At 41.2% G+C, this 27,598-nt stretch overlaps 1 protein-coding gene across 3 annotated transcripts in view; it reads left to right on the top strand.

Annotated features, from left to right (window-relative positions):
* Positions 1 to 27,598, top strand: part of lrp4 (low density lipoprotein receptor-related protein 4) — a 120,922-nt gene that overhangs the window by 34,157 nt on the left and 59,167 nt on the right. For all 3 annotated transcript variants that reach the window (XM_038700914.1, XM_038700913.1, XM_038700915.1), the window contains exon 2: positions 19,072 to 19,218. In XM_038700914.1, the coding sequence (XP_038556842.1) occupies positions 19,072 to 19,218 (147 nt within the window). The remainder of the gene's footprint in view (positions 1 to 19,071; positions 19,219 to 27,598) is intronic.

Raw genomic sequence — 27,598 nt, 5'->3', positions numbered from 1 at the left:
CCTGTTTTTAGTGATAGCGTCATGTTCCTAGATCTCAACAATTACCTTGATGAAAAGGTGATTAAGGATGTTTAATAATTTCTATTTAAGGATTATTAATCATTTATCCACTAATTGTTGTTAAGAATTTTTAACCAATTAAATCTATTAACCGACAACGTACATTTTGTGTACATTTCTCTGGAGCTCATTTATTTATTAACTTTTATACCACAAGAGGACGTACAACATTTTTGCATTTCATAAAAACTACTGGTGCTAGAAGAGGCTGTAGTGATTTGCGTGCAGAGGCACGGAGGCTTTTATTGTGGAAAAGGACATGAGGTAACGTGGTGGACGGTGTTTATGAGCTACTGAACAACATTGAACCAGGCTATAACATCCCGTTAAGAAGCATTTAGAGGCGCTACAACGAAAAGATAGACGAGCTTAGGATGCAGGTACTTTCAGCCAACAAGGTGGATATAACAGCTGACTGTTGGACTGTGTGTTAAGTGCAGAGAGTTTCATCACAGTTACATGCCACTACTTCGATGAGTCCACACCAGTCAGACACACAGCAGACAACCTAGCTGAAAACTGGCTGGGTGGACGTGGGGGCTTGTTTGTGCTTCTGAGAAACTGAGATACAGACATGAGTTTTGTATCCTACTAATTTATGATCAATCGATTTATTAAGTGTTCAGCTGTCGGTGGAGGAAAAGGCTCAAAATTTGCAATCCTAGGTATTAATTGGTGAGTACAATGTATTATTACTGATCGAAATGAAGGCCAAAAACATGAAAACAAGACTGGAGTTGTAATAAACTGAAATTATGCTTGAAATGCCTACTTTTCAATCGTCCTTTCTCCTTTTGGTCTCCCCTGCTTCTCCATCATTACACCAGTGCTCTTTTGGATGATGACTTGATCTACTGAAGCTGCTGTCACGAGCTAAAGGGGGGCACATTAAGATTGATGTCTTCATATTCTGAAATGCCTGGGGCCAAATTAACGTTTATTGAGTTACATCTTGATTTTCCTTTTATGAGGGTCTAAAACAGGATACCAGGTCCCTCATCCCAGGCAGATATTAAAAAATGGATAATGGCTTGGGATTGAAAAACACACAAACACACACACTTGATTGTTTAAGCTTGTATTGTTGATGAAGGCAGGGAGTTTAACTCGAAGAATGGGATTATCTTGTGATTTCAATGATTGCAGCATCTATAAATGAAACTTTGATGAGGGTTGTGCTTTCACCTCCTTATGGCTGTTGATGATCCATTAACAGTTGTCATAACACTGGATTGTAATTATTCTCCAGCCGGAGGGGATACATAACTGCATCGTCAGTCCAACCTGATCTGAAGGCTGCAGCGCATTAAGCACCTCATACTGACAGAGCAAATATTTGAGCCGTCTATTTAAACGGGAGGTTTATTAGGGTAGCAGGGAGGGCTGCTGTCATTTCTAGTTGCAGACTTGTGAAAAGATTTCTGTCATGTTTAACTTTTCCTCAACCATAGCTGCTGTACAGCAGAACGCTCTGGCAACAAGAGATAGGCCAGAAGTTCAAGTGACTGCCTTGGGAACTACATTAGCCAAAACCTCAAACCTCTATATATTTTTCAAACTGTTTGGTTTTAATTTGCATTAACAGATTGTTCTTTTTGCTAATTTCTAGTATATACACAGCAAATGTACTCTCCGCCAGTTTCATATTATGACATTCCTGGTACACAGATAATGGCCTATGTGCACCATAGCAACAAAACCAGTTAGAGACGGTCTATAATTAGCCTAAGTGAAGCAGTACCTCTCCATCCTACACACAGCGGAAAATTGAAATAGTATGTTTAGTGGGAGTTTTGCTTTGCCTCTTAAAATGCGTTAGAGAGCTGGAAAATATACTGAGCAGTTGTCTTTAATAACTCATTAAATAAGGTACAGAGTTGCACCTTTTTGTCACCTTATTGTCAAATCAGATGTTACAAATACAATTTTTTGTTTCTATACATTGATAGCAAGAGGGTGAAATAAGATTTCATGCATTAACAACTTGTACTGCCAGAGATCGCAACTGCTGCTTGGAAATTCAAACAAACTTATTGTCTTAAAAAATATCCTACTGTAAAAATCAATGGGTGTTCTACATGCAAGTGTTTGGAGAATGATTTAGTTCCTCAATTTAGTGTAAATAAATTGTTGCATTTAGACCTATAACCTATAAGAAACAAGGACAGCATAGAAACTTGAGTTGATTTTTATTTTGAGGAATAAATAAGGAAGTTTTATTTATTAAAACTGACTGATACTGACTGTATCATTACATCTCTATCCTGCAGAGCCATGTTCCTCTGAATTCAAAATGAAGACTTGAGTAAATGATTGACCCGAGAAGTTGCTCTTACTCTCTTCGTCAGACCTCCGTGAAGCTATGCGAGACCTTAACATCTTTCCAGTTTACTCAAATGATCAATCAGCCGGACAAGGTTCTGACTCTACAGACACCTCTAATTTCCTACAGCACAACGGATCTCAGACACTGCCCTTTCTTAGCTTTTTCTGTTGTCTCCTTCCTCAAACAGACAATTGGTTTGTATTGATTTTCTGAGTATCATTCCCTGATGACTCATCCTCTCGCTCTGGGAGTCTGGCTCTGTGAGGAAATGCTTTCTTCTGGTTTCCTGCTCTACTTAGGTGATGCTTGTCAAGGTGGAAGGTCCTGTCTGGGCCTTGAGGCTCAGAATAGTTGCTCATGATAGTAGGTGGGAAAGATTTATAGTGCATTCTTTCTTTTAGAGGAATAACAACGTCTTTAGTGGGGCCGAGGCTGGCAAGAGGTGTGCTGTGGCGCCTCTGAGGAGCATTTGGCCTTCCTTGACTGTTTTGTAAGCGTTTGACAGGTGAAATAGTGTGGGAACTGCGGGGAGTGTTGCTTTGAAATGCTTTTTGTTGCGCTTGTCGGGGATGTGGAGGTGCCTGGTGAATGCTCAATAACTCTGTAGGAGCCACTGGTGAATGGCTGAGTGCTGGGGGGAAAATGGCTTTCCGTGGCTGGGGGGAAGATTGCTCCTTCTGTGGGGAAACTGTCCACATTTCTTTCCCCCCAAAGTTCTGCTGACTCCCTCATAGGGTTGTTCCGATTTGGGATTTGATCGCTGATTTGAAGGGATGATCAGAGTTTTTTCTTGCACCGATATTATAGCGATTTTAAGTAACTCACTATCAGAACTAAGATGACATAAAATCGGTCTCTAGAATTTGCACCACACTGCAGTGTTCCCCATTCACTGATTTATTACGCCACTATATCAACGCTGATGAAAAACTAATGCATTGAAGTTAACTCTAAGAAGTTAGTCTGTATATTTTCTTAACACAACGCTGTCAATGTCGGAGATGGATGTTAACGTTGGAATACAGCTGGGTTGTCCAGTTTGACACGCTCTACATAGCCTAGCTGCTATTGCATCCTCCTTCTCCCGGCCACTCGTGCGTGGTGCCACAGTTACACAGTAACACAGAGGAAAACACCGCCTGGTGATCAGATCACCAACTGGTGATCTCAAGTAGCCATGATCAGACGATATGAAAATACAGACGATCGCCCAATCCTACTCCCACAGAGGAGTGCAGAAACCGTGTTTTGTTATTGATTGAACAGACTGACATGTACATTGCCTGTTTCTCAAAATGAAACTCAAAATGGAGAATCACTATGCGAACCCAGCTTGCTCTCTATTATCTTCTGCCTGGGGAAAGTTACATGCTATGGACTTTTATTGCAATGGCAAAGCTGTTTCACTATCCACACTAATTTTCATTGTTTTCACTGTTGTATTCCATGTCTTTTGAAAATATCACATGTGGTATGGCAAATCAGTCAGTTGTAATTTCAACCCTGACAAATAGGCTATAGATCAGAACAATAATTGCTTTGTTCACCCACTGTCTTGAGTTTGGCCTCCTCTTGAAGCAGTAAAGATCTAGCAGGGTTTTTTCAAAGATGGAAAGATGGTTGGGGTGAGACATGGTGATGTAGGATGAGTCACCCACGTTTTTATGATTGGCGCAATGGGAGGGTCAAATGGGGTCCTGAGAACCCAGAAAAATGTGGGGCGCTTAGTGCTCCCCTTTGCCTTGATTCAGTGTTTGTCTTAGTGTTACCAAAAGGGAAGACGAGACGAGTCCAGGCAAAGAGAAATGGATGGGAAACCGAGCAAAAATCTTGAGTTAAGAGTGAAGGGATAAGTAAAGAGGAACGGATGGGAGAGAACGGTTTATGTTGTATGGCTGCTGTCGGACGATATTGGATGGATAGAGGAATGTGGGTTTTGCGGGAATAGCTTGTGGTTGCTTTTAGAGACAGAGAAAGTAAGGCAGAGAGCGAAGCGGAGAGAGGGATTGTTCAGAGCCAGCGCCTGGCGAGGGCCATTGTTCATCCTTCCCTTTTGAGCTGAAGGAGACAGGAGAGTTTCACACGCCACTTGCAGGAATCCTGCTGGGCAGCCCCGGAAGGGGGCTATTGCAGCCGGTAAAGAAGGCCTGGCCATGGGGATAAATTACTCTGAATGGAGGGGTCTGTGTTTGCAGTTTTCTCCTCTATTTCTAAAAAGAGCCGGAGAGGGAAAGAATTCAAACCCAACCACAGGTTGTCCGCTTCGCTTCTGGAAATGCTCTGCCTTCCAAGTCACCAATTTAACATCCCTCCACCCCCTCCGCCCTCCAACCTCTCCACTCCCACCTCCTCTGGAATGCTTCAGGGTTTTGTTGTCCTGTGGATGACCAGGGTGTGTGTGTGTCTTATGAGGCTTCATAACTTCAAGATGTGCATGTATGGTTTTTGGGAAAGGGACACAAAATGAATCCAATATTTTAATTACTTTCATAGAAACTGATTCACAAACATATTAAACATATCAACAAATGTGTGACATGCAGTTCCACTTTAAAGACACAGTAAAAGTATAATTCCTTACATCTGTCTAGCAAACGTTCCCCCCCCTTTTTCTTTTAATTGTTTTATTGAAACAGACATTTGTAGACATTCCTAAGAAGAACTTTACAGCGTCATACTCCGCTTTAAAGTAGCTGTTGTCCCAGCTAATAAAGATGCCCCCCAAAAATATAATTTGGCACTAATATAGAAACTTTCTGGAGATGTTTTCACACTGTACAAAAAGAGAGGTGTTTGGCTTGCTGATGAAAATGTACTCTCAAAGTAAATTTTTTCTTTTATGTGAAATTTAAAAAATGCTGTTGCTGGTGTCTTTGAGAAGAAAAGTTTATCGAGTGAAATGTCTCTATAAATCTCTTGCAGGTCGGGTATCAGTTTGTTTTCTGTGTCAAAAAACATCGGCCAATATATCAGATTATTGTTTTAAAACAAGTAAAATATCAATATGTGCCTTCAGACTCCAGAATTGGTCTGGCTCTATTCTGGTGTTTCTTGACCAGTTGTAGTAAGACTTGACAATGTATGCACATTTGTACAAGCATGAGTGTTTTTAGGTGTGTGTACGCGTGTGCGTGTCTTGTTTGAGCCCTCCTCGTAGTTAGCAGCTCATTTTAATGGCTGAATGTTTGGCTGATGTAGAAAACAGACAGGTCAATATACTGAAACTGGCACACTGTTACTCAGAGATCTGAAATTTACAAGCCCAATTTTTGCCCCAAATCCCAAATGTTAACATCATAGAGCGTCTGGTGCCAACATGGAGGAGGTTAGAGCTACGAGCGGAGCCCTTCATGCTGCGTCAGTTTATAACTGGATATTACAGAGCTGGACCTCAGTGCCTGCTCTCCTCATCCAGTCAAAGCCCATAAAGTGAGTTACAGCTCGCCCGCATGGAATAATCTCCTCTTATTACACTTATCCCTTCACTGTGAGTTCACATTCATAGACATGGACCAAATGGAGCTGCTAAAACTGATCTGGCATCCGGCGCTGCCATGAGGCCGGTTTCAGGAACGCTTTACTTGCTCATGTTCAGAATTTGACCGTTCTGGTTTTGGTACCTCAACTAACTTTTTTTTTTTTTAGCAGCCTTATACCATATATCTTACATAAAAAAGCAGTCCAATAATTTCCATTCAGTGAGGAAATGTGGGGGAAAAGACTGGTATTAGATTAGTACTCTCTGTCCGCAGATACCCTGAACTGAGGTATCAGAGTCCGTATCAGGAGAGAAGTACTGCTTTCCTAGTCATAGTCTGATTTAAAAAGAAACGGGCTGTGAATTTAAAGTGACACTTATGACCATTCGGTTGAGTCTTGGTTTCTAAGTTCACTGTTTTGCTTGATCTAATTGTCTTATTCGGCTTAGCACAATATGAAACCTCTATACATACAGTTAATAAGGTAAAGAACTCAGCAACCAACTATCTGCAAGAGAGTTATTGTATCATGATTGCTTCTGTGGCTTTTGCGGCCTTTCTGTAAGCTTTTAACGAGGAAGTAACATTCTGTATCATAACTGATTTAGACAGATGCATGTGTAGGGTACTCACTCCATCTTGAGGTTTCTGTTGTAAAGCCTGGAACCAGATTCTCAAAAAAAAATCAAGACAGCGTTAATGCCTGCTTTATTGTGCCATCTATCCTGCTTTGTTGTACTTTCTCCTGTAGGCTGCCACGGTCTGAGTTTGATTTGTACATCAGATGGATTTCAGTCTGTCAGCATGCAGCCCCAGAGTACGGGATCGATACATCCCAGGGAGAGGTACTGATCTCCGGGGGGGGGTTCTGTTGCAGGGAGGCTGGAAGTTTTGGCTCAAACTTGTGGCTCGTGTAGCACTTACAAACTGACTCCACTGGGCTGGACTTGATCCAGACACTAGTTACTCACACATAGAGGACAAATCTAAAACTTCACCAGCAGTCCATGTGTGCTGCGGAGACGTCCTGTCAGAAACAGTAAACTTATCCCACACACAGAGATTTCAGATTGGAGTGGACAGCTAATTCACTTCCTGTGCACCTCTCCTTGTTCAGTTATTCTGCGATTTTATTCTGCCTTGACTCTGGTTCAAGCACAACAATGTTAACATTCCTGTTGGTTCAGCTACTTTAATTTGAGCTGAGTGAGGTCCACTGCTTTTACAACCCAGAAACATGGTTTTGATTTGCCTCCACAGAACAATAGATGTTTGCAGTGGAAACGGGTCACTTAGTTTGGGTTTATTGGACATTTTTGAGGTTTGTATCCCATGGTGAAGATGGAGGATTCTGTAGATTTTCCCCTTTTTGAGGCTCAGTTTAGATTAGTAATGGATGAACCATGAACACTACACTCGTGGTTACAATTTTAATTCACAATGTCCTAATTTTAATTGGTTTTATTCTTGAAGATTATATAAACAGGGTTATATCAGTTAAATAGACAACTGTTTGATACACATGCTTTTAATTTTGTAGGTGTCTGGTTAAGGACCGGCATTGTCTATATACTTACTGTTTCGTCAAGCAGATTTTCTGTAGTTTAGCAGCTTAAGAGGAGCAGGTCAAACTACTGACATTTGTAAAATGTCAGAAAAAAGGCGTCTTCAAACTGTTTTGTCAGACCAGTTGTTTAAAACCAAAAGATATTTAGTTTACAAAGACATTAAACTATATAAGGCAGAAAATACTGAGCTGAAATCAAAATAATGTTTAGTTTTTTTTCTTGATATGTGACTGAAACCAGTGGTTCCCAATCCTTCAGCAGTTGAAAAATAAGCCGGATTGTGGTTACCTGGGGTCTGGGTTGTGAACCAATGACTTAAATAATAAATCAAAATGACAAAATAAGTCAATAAGTTTACAAAGAACAATTATTGTAAAACATTCCCTGAGAAAAGATACAGACTGAAAGATGGATCTGACCTGTGTATCCCTGATAGAGACCTCTGTTGGGGTTAAAGTGGGGATGGTGGAAAGGTGTGTGTGTGTGTGTGTGTGTGTGTGTGTGTGAGGGAGGGGGGGAGGGGTCAGCTGGCCAAAGAGACAATCTGTGGATTAGAGCAAGCTTGGACACCAAGTGCTCACTCAGCACATTACCCAGCAAGTCTAGTGTTCACAGCCAGAGGCAGAGCTCAGAGCTCCTCTGTGTTTACACTGACAGGCCTGTCTCTCAGTCTCACACACACACACACACACACACACACACACACACACACACACACACACACACACACACACACACACACTCCTATTCATTCTAAAGCCAATACGTATTTCCACTGACATGCTCAAAGACCATCACAGGGCTACACATAGACAAACAACCACTCATACCTAAGGACAATTTTAGAGACACCAATTAACCTAGCCTACAGGTCTTTGGATGGTGGGAGGAAGCCGCAGCACCCGGAGAGAACCCACGCGGACACGGGGAGAACATGCAAACAGTGCTAACCACTGCACCACCGCGCCACCCGTCTTATATTCTTTAAAATCTGTAAATCTGCAGTGCATTGTGAACTGTAGACGCAGGAGAAACTAAACAGAATTTTTTTAATTTGTATTTTTTTTCATTTAACAAAAGAAACCATAGTTCGCAAATTGTGTCCAAACACTAGAAACTGTGCAAGAACTTTGCCTAAAATACAGCATAAAATTATCAAAATCATGTTTTAAATCTTCAATGTTGATCAAAGAATAAGTCAACGAGGCTATGAATTCAACCAGGTATTTGACGTCAGCTTTCAATAGTTTTTGATAATCTGTCCTATGGAAACATTTAGTTTAGGACTAATAAAGTGTAGTAGTAGTTGTAGTTGTTGATAATAATAATATTTCAAGCTAATTAAAAGATCAAAACTGTCTTTCTCTCAGCATCCTTTTCATCTCAGTGGTGTGACGTTCACGCTGCTGTCTGAGCAGCTGTTGTACTAATCAACCAATCTTTGACTCTGTCTCTCTTTGCCCTCCTCACTCCTCCTCTCTGACCCCATGCAGAACGCTCACTTTCTCTCTCACACTTCATAAAAACACCACAGGAGTCCTCCCACACAGGCTTATGACAGTCAAAGCTGCAGCTCTTCATCTGCCTTGCACTGGCTCTACCGTCCGTCCCATATTCAGCCTCCATCCTGTACAACAGCTTCATCATCAGCATCACTAACATCTTGTGTGCCTGAGTTTGTCTCTTTTTAACATGTGTCATCTTTGTGGAAAAGTAGTCACCCAGTTTCCCATTAGGTCATTAAATCCTTAAAACTCCATTAAGTTGTCGTGATGAATCTTTTATGTGTTTTCTCTTTGATCATAATACAGAGTCCTTCCCTCATTCACATACTGTATATAGTGTGCACACGCATATTAAGTCCCAAAGCCATATAAGTAGAGTGTTCTGAGGCCAGAGTGATCACAAAGGGCTGACAGTCGTGGAAAATGAAATGTAGTATGACACGATCACCCCTTTCCTTTCTTAACCCATTCATGACCCAGTAACCAGACAGACCACACAGCAAGAAACAGCCATCCAAACACTGACTTCATTTGCTTTTTTCCCCCTGCAAAACCAGAGAGAAAATGTTACTTTTCCCAACGTAGTTTACGGCAAGATATCTCACAAAGCAGGTTTGGTTTAATTCTTCTGGATGCAAAGGTTGTGTGATTAGACTTTGGCTATAACATATATTAAGCGTTTTCATTGTTACACAACAACTGTTACTTTTATCTCTGTTATTTCATGGAGAATTGCACTACCCCAACTTCGTGATCCAAGATGGCTGTCGGGGTATCAACAGTTAGTGAAAGCTCTAGTTTATACTGTTTGTGTACTTGTATCTCATAGAAATGTTCGTACAGAAAGTGCTGTCCAACAGCTGTATGTGGTCGTGTTGCTACAGTGTTTAGTGTGAGTAAATACCGCACAATGTGTATTTTTTTTAATCAACCGGCGTATCAATAGCTAACCTGGCTAGTTGTAAACAACGGCTGGCTGAGGGAGGTTTTCTGACTTGTTAACTGGAACGCCGTCAACTCGAGTGTGACGTCATTCCCAGCTCCAACCTCCGATTTCCGAGGTAAATGGAACGTACCATACCTAGCCGACCAGTCACAGTGCTTACGGTCCGCAACGACTCGACGTGTAGTTACATTTCTGAGGAGGTACATGTCAGGCTACGCCATAGGTGACGGTGTAAGGTAGGGGTCTACGCAGAGGCTACGCCGTTGATTTGACGCAGAAGTATAAATTGCACTTAAACTCTGGTACAATTCTGTATCAAGGTGACAACATTTATGTAATATTGCACATGGTTCCTCACAAATAAATCCAACTGGGCACACCAAAATCTAACATGGAAGGTAAATGATAAACAAATATTAATATATGCACCCTAGATATTTTATTTTGAGATCTTGACACTTTGTGGATAAGACACATGCCTTTGGTGTGAGAGACCCGCTGTGACACATCCACCAATGTGTCCCTGAGCAAGACACTTAACCCCTAGTTGCACAGAGGCGTGTGACCTCTGACATGTATAGCAATTCCTCGCTTTGGATAAGAGCGTCAGCTAAATGAATAAATGTAATGTAATACCCAGTGAAAATGAGATATGGGGGATTAACTTCAAGATGCAGATTTTTAAAAAAAATGTGAAAAATACACTCAAACTTCTGTCTTTAAAAAACCCTAAAAACTCACATGTATTCATCCACCCCCACCCCTTCACCCAGTGCCAGCCCACATGCCCATCCAGCAGCCATCCACTCATCCTTGGCCAAGTCAGTGTTATCTTTGAACTGGCTTCAGAGAAACTGCTGGCCTGCCACGCATGATGGCACTGTGTGTGTGTGTGTGTGTGTGTGTGTACTGTATACAACTCCATAGCCGCACTATCCTTTCAACCCCCACCCCGTTTGATCTCGTAGGCCTTTATTTATAACCCTCAGCAGCAGGACGATGATATATCACTAAGCGTGTAATTATGTTGTTTTCGCTCATTGCAGGGGAATAAAGGACAGTATCCTCCCACATGTTTCTGGGTTGCACTTAGTTAATTGGCAATGACTTGGCTGAGTGTGTCTGAGTGTGGGTTCGCCTGGCGTTATTAGCTTGAATGAAGTACAGCACGCCATTAACATGCAGAAATGACTGTAATGAAGACTCCAGTCAGGTTAGGGGAGTGTTAACATGGTTTGGCCGTAAAGGCAAGCCACCAACACACACACACACACACACACACACACACACACACACACACACACACACACACACACACACACACACACACACACACACACACACACACACACACTCCTGCTGAGTTATGTCACAAGAAAGTGATTGAGCGCTCTGCTGTGATAAGACTGGAGTTTTAATGAAAGTCCGAGATGAGCAGGCGTGAACCACCATGCCGACCAACTGCTGCACATTTCAAACACTCCTGTGTTTTGTGTGTGAGTGAGCAAACCAGAGGGATGAGTTTGTGATGACGGGCCTGTCCAGAAAGATTTTGAGCAATGCTTTGAAGATTTGACATCAACTCTGAAGTTGTTTGTCTGGTGCTTTGTTTACATACTTACCGGATATTTTAAGCGTTATAAGAATTTCCCTCTGGTTGAAAAGTGGCACATGCGGGCATCTGCTCATGCATGGTGTTCCTCCACACTTGTCTTTTTCCCAGCAGGGCTTGACACATGTTCTCTTGTGGTAACCAGCTTGCCGCATCAGGGCGGCCTGACCTATCATGGGCAAATTAGTAGGTGGAGATGAGCCGATGGAGAGGGAACGGCCAAGGAGGATGAGCTGTTTGGCATCTTGAAGCCAAGTCAGCGTAACCCAGAGCCATCATAACCACAGGGAATTTAGTGAATGTGTTCTTTGAGTGTTGGAGCAGCTTTAGAGCTTCCATATGTTGTATTGAAGAGAAATGTGGAGATAAAAATGAACAGAAGCCTGGGAAATTTTGCATACACTCATTAAACCTTTATCAGTCATTATGTTACAGTGTATAGTGAAAGGTGATGAACCCATTGAGGATTATCAGCGATTCATTATGGGCCCTTTAGCCTCTTCAAGCTCATTGTTTTTGTTCATGGAACATTTACTGTATTGTCTCACTCATCAACCTTGTTTTCAGCAAGCACTTCTAAGAAACCCACTTTACACTATCTGCCCAGGCGCAAACGGCAGCTAGGGACTAGTTGGCAAAGAGACTGGAGCATCTAGTGGCTTAAAAGCCAAAGCTTTTATTCAGAGCTAAAACAAAAGTGAGTATTGGATTCGGTTGTGGACAGAATAAGACTAATCTGCTAGATAAGGTATTAAATTATTATTAAGGAAGACAACAATCTACCACTGTGTTGAGCAGGAAGAAACAGAATGCAGTTGATGCTTTATGACAGCTTTCCTGGCCTAATAACACACAAAACTCATCTTTTTTAAGCCTTGTGGCAATTTGGAGAAAAATATCATCTCAATATAACTAATTTCCAACTTCATTTGGTGTAAATGTAAGTCCTATAAAGACAAAAATAGATGTTGAATGCAACTTCTCCATTGAGCTTTTTGTGTTACAGAATTAGCTTTAAGAGTTAAAGAGTGCTGCATTTTGTGTTGTTCACAGGTGAAATGTTTCTAAGCTAGTGTGTTTTTATTCTACTCTACAGTCTATCTGCTAGAGTTAATCAGCCATAAAGCGCCCAATAAGTCCAGTTTAATCTGCAAGGGATTTCTGTTGTGTTTTGCTGCCCCAAAGGAAATAAATTCCAAAGAATTGAAAACGTTTTACATCTGGCCAACTAATACAATGGCTAGAAAAGACTGAGAAATTTGTAAAGTCCTAAAAACAGTCGGAGAACAATTCTGTGGTCCATTTAGTAATAATTTGCATTTACAGGTATTACAGGATATCATTTCATTCACATTGAAGAAGTCAGGATGTCCTGAAACATCAGTCTATTGACAATCGATACAGTGCATCAGCCTCACAAATATTTGCCCTCCTGTCTTTGAAATTTACCCGAGAACCAGCTCCTCACAGGACTTGGACTTGTTCATTTCCTCAGCTGAAAAGTTTCTCATTTTTGCTGATTTACTGTATTTTTATTTAAATGTGACGCTACATCTAAAACATTAAAAATGGTACCTAAAAACAGGTGTTGCAAAACGGAGGCTCCTATTGTGATCATCTTTGTCTCCTATTTGAGATGATACTTTCGGTACTCAGCAGTTTCTTAATATCAAGAAAGCGAAAACACGTTTGCAGTCCTCTCTGTTCAGTTTGAAAGGTGAATGAATTATTACAGGTGAGCAACCACCCTGTATACGTGATCAGTCAGGCATCTCGTTCTGTCAGCAGTCTCGGACGACGAGAAGTGACGAAGGATGAACACTGTTGCCTGACAGCGAGGTGGGACACCAGTTGTGTTTATTCTCATTGTGCAGCGCTGCGCGATGTCGTGCAGTGCAGCTGAATGCAGCTGCTTTGGGATGGTTCGAGCTGAACAGTTGCTGACACGCTGAGACACAGCTGTCTCTCTGAAGCGACGCTTTTACAGCTCGACACCAGCAGCTTTAGGGTGGCAGGAAGACAGAGGACGGACAAAAGGCTTGACTCATTCCCTCCGTGCTCCTAGCATTGTCAGACGGTTCACCCCCCCACCCCCCCCCCCCCCCCCCCCCCCCCCAATTTCCCGCCTATCACATTTTATAGTGTTACACTCACACACTGAAAGTAAGACGCGGATCCAACCCTCCAGGTAGTCCCCAGGGAGGTCCACGCCTAATTAACTGGCAGCCTTTTGACATTGTTCAAAACGTGTGGCCACCCACTCTCTGGACTGGGTTGCCATTGTGTGTTTTGGACCCACTACTCTTTCCTCAACTCTTCACACTCATCATTTAACTATTTAACAACAGCAAATTGTGAAATGTTGACATAGAGATTGAATGCCACCTGGTTAGATCTGAGACTGCAACGACGTGGCAGCTTCCGGCTTGGTTTGGTTAGTGAACACAGGCTTTTGGTGGCCGGGTGCTGCTGTAGGTGGGTCAGGTTTAGGCGTGGTGTCAGGGTGGGTTTGCGGGACCATCTCTGTTTACCTTTGGGGGACCACCTGTCTTGTTCCACACCAGGCCTGTTTAGACAGTATCAGGCTGTAGTAACCAGCAGTGGAGGATCTTTGGTGGTCTTGGTTTTCTTTTTCTCTACTGGAGGTTCTTTCTGACTCATGGCTCACATACCAGCCTCTGGCAGCAGCAGGTGAAGTGAAAATTTAGTTGTCTGTCTGTCACTGTTGGCTTTAAAAGCAGGTTGAAAACAGCCTGTGTCACCTGTTATTGGATAGAAACAGGTGGTTTACTCCTTTCTTAGTGGGTATGAACTCCGTTGATCACCTAGCTTGTTTGTGGGTTTGATGTGGTGACATTTAGGCCTATAGATTCACAAATCAAGAGATCAAGTTCCCTAAAAGCCTAGTTCACACTACATGATTTTAAGCCTGATTTGCAAGTCGCCAAGCTCGCCGACAGTCGGGCTAAGGGTGAGCAAATCAGCGAGCGATGGGCTTTCACCATTTGTTATGTGAACAACTCGGACAGATATTTAGCATGCTAAATATCTGGAGCTGTCGGCCAGTTTGACATCCACATCCAGCCAGTGAGAGCAGGCAGCTACTTTTTCATTACAAAACATTTTCTCTATGTAGCACAGACAGTCCCTGCTACCAGCGTGTGCGGATTCACTCTTTCACACACATTCTCTGTCTTTTCCTTTTTCGTGTTTTATAATAAACTATAAAAACAATTACCACCATATAAAATAAACAACTCTTGTTTCACGCCTGGTTTAGCGTCATTTCCCGTGTCACTTCTTGTGTGTGTTTTCTTGACCAAACATGTCTTGGAGACCAGATAGTCATCGCTGTCAGCGCATGTATGCGAGCCCCTGTCGCCGATCAGTCACAAAATGTGAACACCACACAGAGTCATGTAGTTTGAACAACGCAGCGATCTACCGACGTTGAAAGTTGTGAAGTCTCCACTAGGCATTAGACGATAATCTCTAGCAACAGTTTTTCAACACACATTTAGCACAACTTTATTGCTTTTAACATAAATCTCTTTAACAGGTTCCACTATACAACATTTACAGTACATCTTTAATCAGCTGTTTTCAAATGAGTTGATTAGAGATCTAAATGTCTAAATGACTCAAGGTGGATCTGAATAGATTTTGTAATTGTTTTTAAAATTGTGCTGTGTTAAACACATTTCCTGATGCCTTCTGTGTATTTATGTGTTTGTTTGTTTTTTTTTTCTTCATAGATACACGTTTGACTTTCAGAATAAAAGGGCTGCCTGTTAGGCTTTAGTGGTACCTTCTTTACAATGTTTGTATGACGTCGCTGACTCATCCTTTTCTTATAGCACAGAGACTAAATGCAGAGACACAGGCAGAAGAGGCATTGTTTACCTTAATTATATGTATTAAATATTCACCAAAGCGTCTGCAGTTCTTCACCTCACCTCACAGTGTCAAACTGATCCGCGGACAACAATCTCCACATGTAGATTTAGACCTCCATCCCCGATTATCGCTAACCTGTGCTACGCTTCTGCCACCATCTGTTCTCGTGGCACCTTAACAATACAAACCATACACAAATTCCCAAGTTGTCTTTGGTGGAAGGCTTTTATTGCGAAAGCCACCTAGGAGAAGCATGATAACATCAGAAAAGTTCTGAGAAGGGATACTGTTCTCCTGTAAGACTTTGTCCCTTTGATTATTGTGTTCAGTTTTCCCCCAACTCTGCGTTACAGGCGGTTAAAAGAAATCCTCCTTAAGATCCATTTACAGCTCAGGTGATTCTACTGTACCTGCTCCAGTTAAACATCCTTTAATATATTGAACTTGCTAAACTTGCACTTACAGCTCAAAGTGATCCACCGTTTCTACAAAACAGCCCAGCATGTGATCTGCTATCTGTGTAATGCATCAGAGCCTTGTCATGCTGGTGCACTTAAAAGCGGCGTACTGCCATGCCTGGCTGCTGCTGTTCTTGCTACATAGTGTGTGTGTGTGTGTGTGTGTGTGTGTGTGTGTGTGTGTGTGTGTGTGTGTGTGTGTGTGTGTGTGTGTGTGCGTGCATGCTTTTGTCTGCAGCCTTACATAACAATCTAGAGCGTGGCGATGATTGTCTCCTTTACTTCTTAAGTAAGGTCATACTCTCAGTATTAAGGAGATATTGGTCTGCGTGCTGGTTCTCACACACATTCATACATGTTTCTTAAAGTAATAATCTGTATGTTGATCTTTCACTTGTCATTATCAGTCTCATCAGTTGACATCAGGGCCTTTTTACTTCCTTGATCCAAGTTTTGAAGTCATGATTATTTTTAGTGGCACGGCTACAAGACTATGAACTAATGCTTGCATTGTTTATTGGCACTTACAGTTAGTTCATAAAAACCCGTGTTCCCTCCCAGAATGATTTGACGGCTTTTAAAGTTTTCTGTACTTTAAAGAGCAGGTGTACTATAAGACACTGTTATTTTGTAGCTGGTGTGCTTGTGTATACGCAGTATATACCTCTCAGTGGTGGGACACATATATTAGCACCAGTATAATGATATCTTTTCAATTACCTTATTGAGAAATGGAGGCTTCCTTCTTCCTTCTTGCAGGCATTTGAACTCTGAAGTGTTTTGCTTTCCAGCAGCTCAGCTTTTTGTCTAGTTTGACCCTGAAATATTGACACAATGATGAAGTTACTTTGTGTGTGAAAATGTCCAAACTTAGCAGATTTGAACAGTATTTCATCTAAACTGAAAGGGAATAAAGTGCTTAGTGCTAAAAAATATATTGAGTTATATTTTGTGAGCTTTAGTTACGCAAAAATCTTGATGTATAAAGATTTTCTCTCAACATCATAACTACCATGGGGTGTTTATAGAGCGACAGATACTGGATTTTTGAGGCCAGAGCTGATATGAATATTATTAAAAACCTATAAATTACAATAAATTGGCTGATTTGTTAAACAAACAATCTTGAAGAGTCCCCCCTATTTTTTTTTTTTTTTTTTAAGAAATGTATCTGAGATACATACTAAGTGCGACATTTTACAGTTGTCAAGTTGTCACTGCTCCCTGGTGGACCAGCTAAGTAAAGGTGACACCGTTTCAAAATGAGTGTAGTTTGGCATTTCTGTACTGTGAATTTTTCGTTTGTATCTGCTGAGATATAGTCTGATGCAAAATATCTGCAATAAGCTAATACCAGCTGATATATCGGCCTGGTCGATTTATCAGTCAGCTCTAGCTTAGTTATCCTGAGATTCCCAGCTTGGGGTGGGCAATATGGATAAAATCATCTGTCACGTCAATGTAAAATATCTTGTGAAATAGTAGTTTTTCTGTAAAATAGTTTGAGAAAGCATTTAAGACAAAATAACAGTACTGTTTATTGATTTGCAGCACTGCTGGTACAATACAAAATAATTCAACTAGAAATATTAAAGTGGTGGATACAGTAAGAAACAAAATCTCTACCCGTTGACAGATCTCTGACTGACATCTTGCCATATATATTGTCATAATGCCTAACCCTATTTCCGGTCCTTGTACTTACACATACTTGCTCAGTACAGTGTGTGATGGTTTCCCTCTAAACTAGAAGTTTCGTTGGCTGTGGTCGGAGCCAGTGGCTTGTGCTTTCTAAAGTATATTTGACAAATGCACAACCTGTGCTGTGGCTTCATGTTGACACAACTTCTGCTCCAGCTCATAGACTCTAATTTAGTTCAACACACACACACACACACATCTGAGTAAAACACAGATATAGTAAGCTTAAAGTTACAAATCCAGCACCACCCACAACACTGCAGTATTATTTATCTTTGTTGTACTATGGAGTATCCGGAATTAGTCTTAGTTGGGGATTTTCAGGCCTTAGTCTGTACCTGGCTGTCTGTAATTGTTCGTCTGTCGCTTGAATGGTAAACAGCAAGCCCCCTGGGTCCGAGGACTGCGGGAACCACAGGCTGCACAAGAAAATTAGAAAGACAATTTTAAAGACAGGAAGACTTGTTTCCCTCCCTATAGAGAACTCTTGAAATGATGGGAGGGGAGGGGAGAGGAAAATAGCAGGGTAGGGGAGAAAAGAAGGGAGGCAGCTGAAGGGGAAGTGTGAAGAGGGGATGGTGGAAAGACAAGAATGAAGAGAAAGAGAGGGAAATGAAAAGAAAGAGGCCATTAATTTAGTGCTGTGGGAGGGATCTGAAGGTTACTGAGCTCCCTCTGCCAGGCCCTCCTGGGTTGACTGATGTCTTTGTGAGGAGGCCAGGAACCACACACACACACACACACACACACACACACACACACACACACACACACACACACACACACACACACACACACACAGATGGTCATTAATGGGTTTCAAAGTGAGAGCAAAATGGGAAACCTTTGCTGTGATGCATCTGAAAATGTGGCGGTTCTGTGTTTTTCTTTGCTGTGGTGGGTAGTCAGGCCAAAGTGAATGTATGGTTCGTGTGTGTGTGTGTTGGGTTACCATTTGTTTGTCTGCGTAGTTATTCAGAGAACTGGAACCAAGTTACTTTTAATCTGCATAGAGTGCCAGACAGGTAGATTTTAGTGCAGTAGCATAAATCAAATATAAAATCACGTTAAAGGACATGGCTGTGTTTTTCTAAAACACTGGTCACACCATACAGAGGGTAAGTAGGGAGTGGTTAAGGAGGGTTAATGTGTCAAAGTAAAAAATACAAGGCAAGAAGTCACATGGGTAAAAGTCATTGTTTCAGTATTCAGCTGGATTTGTGGGTTTGGTCTATAAACACAGACAGAAAACAGTCCTGGCATGTGTGTTACAGTAAACCCCTCCTTCTTTGACTCCTCTGCAGCCAGCTTGTCTGAATCATGATTCAGAGGCAGGTTGTGGTTTTTCAACTGACATGTGTCCACCTGCACATTTAATACTTTCACCCTAAGCGGGTGATGAGTACATTATGGGAAAATGAGCCACCAGTCTTTAACTGGTCAGATCACTGTTTTGTTTTTATAAATAAACTTTAACATTTCTGAGTAGGTCTAACCCCCTCTTCCTCTGTGTGTACAGGAGTTCAGGGGAGCGCTGAGTGTTCGTGTGGGAGGAACCACTTCACATGTGCGGTCAGTGCATTCGGGGAGTGTACCTGCATCCCGGCACAGTGGCAGTGTGATGGAGACAACGACTGCGGGGACCACAGCGATGAAGATGGATGCAGTAAGTTTGCAATCCATGTCTTTTCATGTTCTCCTCCACTGTCTTTGTTTCTGTCTTTTGTTTCTATTTCCCCGTGACTTTCCCTAAGTCTTATTGACTCTGAATTGGTCCACTTTAGAACTTGAACAAATATTGACATAAGAAGCATCTGATAGAAGATGGTACATGATCCACAGTGAACAAAACAGACGTTTGTCTAAATATAATGGTCTTAAAATCTTTATAAAAGGGTCTGGTCAAAAAAGTTATATACAGACACATTTTGGTCACTAGCAAAACAATTAAGGTTGGATACCCAGCCTTAGATGTTAATTATTGTCGTAATATTTGGTATTTTTGTTGCGCTCGGAAGCTCACTAGTGGAAATTAGTGTAAGTGGTTGGCTTTTGAATTTGCCTCGAAAGGTACAAGGGTGCCCAGGCTGAGTTTTCCTACATAAATAGTCTAGAATACTAAGAAAAAATATAATTGGACCCATATGGATCCCATCATCACCTAGAAAAAACAGTGAACGGGTCACTGGTCCAGGCAGGCTAGAATTTCTGATGCAGAAGCAGAACGATGCGCTCTGCGTGGTGTATGCCCGTGCAGAAAAATGCTTGAGTGACTTCTGGCACCAGACCACGTTTGGCTGGAGGGAAGTCTTGGCAGCAGAGCCAGACAGGAGTATTTTCCTGCAGAGCATGTCCGTTTGTCAAGAGGAGGAGATCTTCACTGCTCCTCTTTTACACTTCTGTGTATTGATGTGAAATGTCAATGTGAGGGTCTTTTTTTTTCTCTTTCCTGCTCGCTCATATAAAGCAGAGAAGCAGATGCTGGCCTTTTGTTTGACACTTCCTAAGCCTCTTTGAGAGGTGTGTGGTTGTGTTTGTGTGTGTGTGTTGATTTTCTTTCTCCATCAGTCTTCCTCTATCACATTAAGCGAGTTAGGGTCGGGAGAAGGGATGCTAAGTGTTATTGATCTCTGGCCAGTTGAATGTTCAGTGAGTCAGATTGCCACATATTGATTTGCGGTACGCTACTTATTTAAGGAGACACGTAGAAGCAGCTGACAGATATCAGAGCATCTAGCTGGACCTTCCTTATCCATTTGTGGACATCCAGTCGATGTCGCAATCGCACAGAACTCGAATCACAGAGATTAATGGTAATGTAGTGGCCAGCCATTGAATACCACAGCTAGCATACTGGTACTGAAACAATGAATTGATAGTTTAATCTCAATTCTGATACATTATCAATAATTAGGACATTTATTAAGAAAAAATGTCAAACATTCTCTGGTTCCAGCTCTCAAATGTGATTGTTTGATGCTTTTATCTGTTTTACATCCGTGTAATTGAAATATCTTTGACTTTTTCACTGTTGGTTGGGCAATTTAAAAAAAATAAAATTAATTAATTAAATTAAAGACATCACCTTACTCTAGAAAAGGGGTCCCAAAATAAATCAGAAGTTATTTAGATACATATACACCAAGAACGTTCTGCAGTGCATTTTTTGAATTTGCGTCTGGGGGGAATGTAAACCGCAGCAAACAGATAATCATGTGGTTTCATCTTCACAATAAACAGTCTGACATTTGGGAAACAGAGTCCATCTTGACTGCGTTTGAACACCAAGCATCATCGATGTAAAACACAGAGTCCGTTTCGTCTCATCTTGCCAGAGTCTTGCTCTGACAGCTCGGAACATGGACCACCTGCCGAGTGCTTGATCCGGGATGTTAGTGGGGTTGGGAACTTCATACTTAATAAGGTATTGATTAGTCACCTATTGATACAGCATGGACATTTCTGTAACTCCAAATATCAGGCCAGAGTATTTTCTACAGAGACAGGAGCCAACAGATATCAGAATAAAAGGTTCTTTTGATTTAAAATAGTCTTGGAGTGTCTTCCAGCTGTCAGATTTTAATAGTTCCCGGCTAATTGAAAGATTGATTTCCTCAGGTAAAGAACTATGTGTGTTTGCTTTTTGAAATGAAATGAAATTCTGTGTGTGTAAGCTGAAAGCCCTTTATTACAGATCACATAGTCAGAGGTCTGTGTGTGTTTGTGTGTCCCTGAGGAGAGTCGAGGCCCACGTGACTCTGCTTCTATTACACTGATTGAATTAAGCCACTCGGATCATAAAAGCGAGAAGTAAAGTTTTATGGTTTTTTACGACATTTTCTAAACATGGCGAAGAATTGAATTTACGGAGGCACAGTTTCAGTGCACGGTGGGAAGAGAGTGTTTTCCACAATTCAGCAGGATTGGCAGACGTGTGTGACCATGAGAATGTAGAATCGCAATGAACACACAGATAACCGCAGAACAATACCTCTTTTCAGCAGAATTGAAGCCGTGTAGTTTGTGGCATCCCGACTTTGAACTTTTAACGTATTTATGATTTATACCAATTTAACAATTTCCAGAGAAATTGTCCTGAATCACCCTGGAGGAATGTGTGTGGGCAGAGGGGTAAAGCGGCCGACTCTGTCTATGTAGCAATCCGTATAAACTTCTGATCAAATTAGGATGCGGGAATCATGTGAAAATTCTGTACTGCAGATGTGGCTGTTCTGTCTGTGTGTGTGTGTGTGTGTGTGTGTGTGTGTGTGTGTGTGTGTGTGTGTGTGAGAGTGAGAGTGAGTAAGTGTGCTTGTGTCTTGTGCTTGTGTTCCCCCATATAAAGTTTCATCGCTGCACAGAGACCAAAAAGGAAGTGGAGAAGAGCATGGATGAATTCTCTTTGTACGGGCGTGTGTGTGTTTGAGCAAAGGATAAAGTTTGTGGACTTGTGAATGTCAGTGTAGGAACTCTATCTTACCCAAAAGGAGTTTCTGATGGATGACGGTGAGGAGGAAATGGTCTTTACAGCCGGCCTCTCTCCTCATCACCCGACATGTAACATCTGTCTGTTAACAGTGGACCACACCGGGTAGAAGAGGTGGGGGTGAGGGGTGCTTTGCTGGGTGATCATAAATCTACCCATTTAAAAACAACCATTTGAAGTCAAAGGACCATACCAGTGTATTTACACGTTTTATCTCCCTAATTACAAACCCTGTAATTCATTATATTTTTGCTGATAAATTAACTGACAGTTTTAGATTTCTGGATGTATTATTCCTACTGTCAGCATAAAAATCAGTTAGAAGATTCTTGAAGTTTGCTTATGGTGTGTAATCCTTCACAGTGGACATCACGTCAAGCTTTTTTTAATGTCCCACCCCATCCAGGCTGTGATTGGTCGTTTCACGAAGAGTGATAATGACAAGCGCAGTCAAAGAGCAGGAAGAGAACTTTATAGGGTCGCACATCTCAAGGACAAGACATTAATTATTCCTGATGAAATTTAATGAAGGCATAACTCCCAGACTTTTCATCAAATTAATAACACCCTTTTTTTAATTGATACGGCTGTCTGAGCTCAGTGGGCATGCACCGCTCCTAATGGCACATGATCAGAATGACACCCTTTTACCATCTGAATCCAGACCAAATGTATGAGCTGTGAGAGACTCTGACTCAATTAGAGGAATATATGTTTATGTTCTTGGTAGTCAGCTCCACATCCATAAACCCTCAAAATGAGAAGGAAGGTTACAGAGTGCTTTTGTGAATCTGGTTCCTATGGAAATGGGAGCAAGTGCTCATTGAAGGCTGCGCTGTCAAAGGAGGCAAACTGAAGTGGAAATTGTATGAAACGGGAGAAAGTGATGAAAAGGAAGATGTCTTCTTCATTTTGCGGTCAGTGCTTTCAGCTAAACCTCTTACACTCTCTCCATAATCTACTCTACCTCAGTAGAGCTTATCTATCAAAGGTTGTGTTGTGAAGAGTCATTTCTTTTGTGAAAAATACCCATCACAATTTCTGTTAGCACTAGTTAATGTCGTCAAATGTCTTGCTTTGTTCGACAAACAGTCCAAAACCGAAAGATATTACATTCACTCTAATTTCAGGCAAGTGAAATCAGCAAATCTGAGCAGCTATAACAAATAATAAAATATTTGGCAAATGACTGAGACGCTAAATCGATTATCTAAATAGTTGCAGATGCATTCCCTGACATGTAAAGAGGACAAGGTGAAAACATGAATGTAAATACTTAATTATTAGGACTATGCATTAAAGGGGCTTGGCCTTAGCTTTGGAAAACACAAAATGAAAACAGCATGGATAGGCAATGTCATATTAGCATTCAGAGACCTCTAAAGACCTGAATCTTATCTCGTTACAAAACTGTGTGACTTGACTTGGGCTTGCCCCAAAATACCTAAACATACCTCTGGCAGTTACTGTGTCATAGTATAACATTTATCTTCCAGATGACTTTTTGTCATACCTTCATTACTATTTGAAACACTTGGTATACCGTGAAACTTAAATGAACAGACCTGTGTTTATTTGTCAAAATGAGTAGCCACACCAGGCCTGTAAAAGGGACAGGCATCTAATTGGGACTAGGCTTTCAATTGAAGTTTTACGGGATTAAAAGGTCTTAAGAAGTCTCAAAAGAAATGATTTTTTTTCCTCTTTTTACAACCTAAATATTATGTTTGTAGTTTTGGCCATCATTCAAGCGTTTACATTTTGCACACCAGCTTTAGCATCACCAGCGTTTGCTCTAAACATGTGGGGTTGTGGTTCCATATTTGCTGAAGGATCTTAATGAAACAAAAAGCCATTTGAGACATACCGTATGTGCAACTGATGTATCTACGATGTACCCAGAAGAGTATTTTGCTTGGAAAGTGGCCTACTGAACTCTGCAGATATCCTGAAAGTAGACAAGCCCAACCGTCTAATTTAGTTTGACTTATGTTTTTGTCTTGTCTCAAATTATCTTATCTTGCTTTCAGTTTTCCTGATTTATCCTCCCAGTTCAAGGCAATAAAATGATTGAACAAACACTGATATAGGATGCCGATAACAACTGTAAACACAGCAGATAAGACAGGATAACCTTGGAAGATTTATAATTCTTCTGTTATTTCACCATTCGTCCCCTCCTACCACCTCCTCCTCCTCCTCCCTGGCTATTTTAGATCATCCTTCAAGTTATTTCTCTCTCTGCATTTCACTGATGTTGAAGTAAGTAGGATGTGAGCAGACACACTCACTCAAAATCACACACACACACCACACACACACAGATGCATGGGCACTCACACTTGGAGTCCTGCTGAGTTGAAAGCAGCTGAGCAGCTCTGGGCCAGAGTTAGGAGACTGGGCTGCAGAGGAGATGGAGCTGAAGGTGTGTGTGGGGGTGTGTTGGGGTGGATGAGAGATGAAATGGGAGAGGAAAATCTCTGTTGTGCGTGATTGAAAGCACTGCATGAGGCTTGGCTTCCTCTGCTGTCGGCTTACACAAGTCTGAGATTTGTGAAATGGGTGTGCACTATAAACTCAAATACACACACACACACACACACACACACACACACACACACACACACACACACACACACACACACACACACACACACACACACACACACACACACACACTGGTGAGGACATTCAGTTGGATGCATTTCAGGATATCTGTCAGGTATGAAAGGGCCTCCTGGTAGTGTTACAGTTACCATATTTATGAGAAGAATCCATTTCAACAACCCACTGACTTGGTGTTCTCAGTTTTTTAATAGTAAGATTTAATAAAAAGATAAATTAAAAGCTTGATTATTGAAGACAGAATTTCAAGATTGTTAACTGCCCTGCAAAAGTGGGGCCTGTCCTCAGATTTATTTCTGGTAGGGATCTGGACAGATCTGATCTTTTTGGTTTTGGGCTTTTGCGTTCAGCGATCTTATAATTGATCTGTATAAGCCGCTATGTTTATGAAAATCATTTTATAAGGTATAGCCTACTTGTCAGCGCGGGTATTTCCCTCATTAATAGGTTAAAATCTGTAAAAAAAAAAAGAGGGCAAGTTGTACTCCGTTTACCCTGTCAGTTCATTAAATCCATAAAAATGTGTGACAGCAATACCACAGTATACTATAGGCGAATACGCCCCGAATTATTACTGTACATGTCCTGTTTTTGTCTAGCATTACTAATCATGCTTATAATAAATTATTACTTCGTGAGCTCTTTGCGATACAGAAGTGTTAAAGTGCTGCATAAACTCACAGTCACCGAGGTTTGATTTCCCCACGAGGGTCCTGATGATGCAGGATGACAGTCGCCAAAGCAGTCCAATGAACAAGTGACCTGTGAGTCTGCGTAACGTCATGGTTACTTCTCTTGGTTTGTTTGTAAAACTGCAGTGGGAACATGAACCGGACCAGAACTAAAATGCAACAGTGTATCATTTTTTCATTTGGTCCAGACCAAATGAACCGAACTACAGGTGTGAAAGCACCCTTAATTTACCGTCCTCCTGGCCCTGCAGACGTCTTTCTGACTGATTTTACAGACTTTTTTTTGTCTATCATCAAACTGGAGAAGGTCCTAATTATTGGGGATTTTAACCTGCATATTGATGATCTCACATGCAACACAGCTGCTGATCTTTTTCATTCAGCATGTTACTGGACCCACACACATTAAAGGTCACACCCTGGACCTTGTTTTCTCATAGTAAATGCACGTGTGGAAGATTGTCATGCGAGTGATTATAGCTGTGTGTTCTTTGACAGTAACGTTCCTCTGGATCCTCCGCCCCTGAGAATTAGGGCCCAAAGGTGGATTTTTAATCATGCTGTAAAAATGCTGTTGAGAGGTTCTCTGCCTTGTTTGACTCGTGTTCACTGATGGGATGCAGTGATGCAGATGTTTTTATCCAGTCTTTTAATAGTCAGGGTAAGCTATTTTAGATAAAGTGGCACCAGTGAAATCAAGCATTGTCAACCCATAAAAAAACTTGTCCTTGGATAGATGAAACAATCCAGAGTTTTAGGAGAAAGTGTAGAAAAGTTGAACGTCAATGGAAATCTTTTAAACTCGAACTTCATAGGCTTCATCTTAGAGAACTAAGGGTCACCTTAAACGAGATGCTGAGAAATGCGAGAACTCAAAATGTTGTTTTGACACCATTAATGAAATAGTTTCTCCTTCTGCCCCTCAAGCAACTGTGTCTTCTAAATCGGACTGGTGTCGGGGCAAAAATCTCACCACCACTTTCTCAGAACTCTGCATGTGATCTGTCTCCTGCTCCTCTTTTAAGCCTGTGACATTACATGACATCACCTCTCTGCTACACACATTGAAACTATGGATCGACTGATGTGTTTTTCCCAACACCAATTATTAATAAACAATAAGACCGATGACAGATATGTGGAACATTTGCTGTAAAATTTTAATCTTGGTGTCAAAATTTAGAATAACACAAATTCCAACACAAAAATAACAAGAATAAAGTTAATTGTCATGTTTAATCTTTATAAATAGTAAATTAAATAAATTAGAGATCCATCACAGAGATAGACTTGTTAACCATGAGTGATAAATTATCAGAAACTTTGTCTTTTATTGTATGTATTTTTAGGATTGTATTGATACATTTATTTATACCATTTATTGGTTCTATTCTTTATCTATATAATTGCCTTTTAAAAATATGTTACTTAAAAAGAATAAATTCAGAACAGTAATCAAATTTAATATTTTATTATAACTGTTTTCAGAGCAGCAACAAAAGTTAAGTTTACAGCAGCAAAGTAACAATATGAAATCAGTATCACACTGGAAACAAATGGAGCATGTTAAATAAACTATATTCTTGACATCAAAATACTGAGTGAAGTTTAGAAAGAAGACAGCAGTCCGTTTCAGTCCTCCTCCTCCTCCCTCTGCTGCTAGAAGAGAGGAGCTGGTTTCTCTCAACAAGCAGCTGAGTTCACAAGGATTTGCTAAATTTGAAGGTACATGGTATCTAAACAGGCTACAGACAGAGGGGTTTAGCTTGTTTATAACAAACTAGATATTAGCCGAGCTAGCACATGTGCATCTGTAAAACCAAAACACAGCTGCGGTGGATGAGACAGAGCAAATTAAAATATTGCATGGTGCACATTCCTGCTTGTTGTACTGATGCAGTATCAACCTTTTCCTAGTATTGCTTTTTTTGCTGCACTAACTTCCAGTAATGGGCGTAGTTATGATCAACTTGTGTAATCTACACTCCGCTAGCTCTGCTCCACATGTGTGCATGTGAGCTCTGGTGAGACAGGAGAGGAGGGGCTGCAGCGTGGTGGCTCGCTTGTTCTATTGGCTACTTCTGCACAATAGTCAGTGTTGATAGGCTATTACTTGTGACTTGTAACCAATCTGTGGGTGGGATATTGTACTCAACACTCTGTGGGCTCGAGCAGACAGAGAGATGCAGCAGCATCAGAAATTTTTTAATTAATTAATTATATCTGAAACTGCGGGGTTGTTG

This window comes from Micropterus salmoides, unplaced genomic scaffold (assembly GCF_014851395.1).
Source record: "Micropterus salmoides isolate LMB-PRFRI ecotype aquatic unplaced genomic scaffold, ASM1485139v1 Ms_hic_scaffold_6, whole genome shotgun sequence".
Classification (NCBI taxonomy): domain Eukaryota; kingdom Metazoa; phylum Chordata; class Actinopteri; order Centrarchiformes; family Centrarchidae; genus Micropterus; species Micropterus salmoides.
The sequence above is the reverse complement of the archived record's forward strand: the minus strand, read 5'-3'. Positions and strand labels throughout refer to the sequence as shown.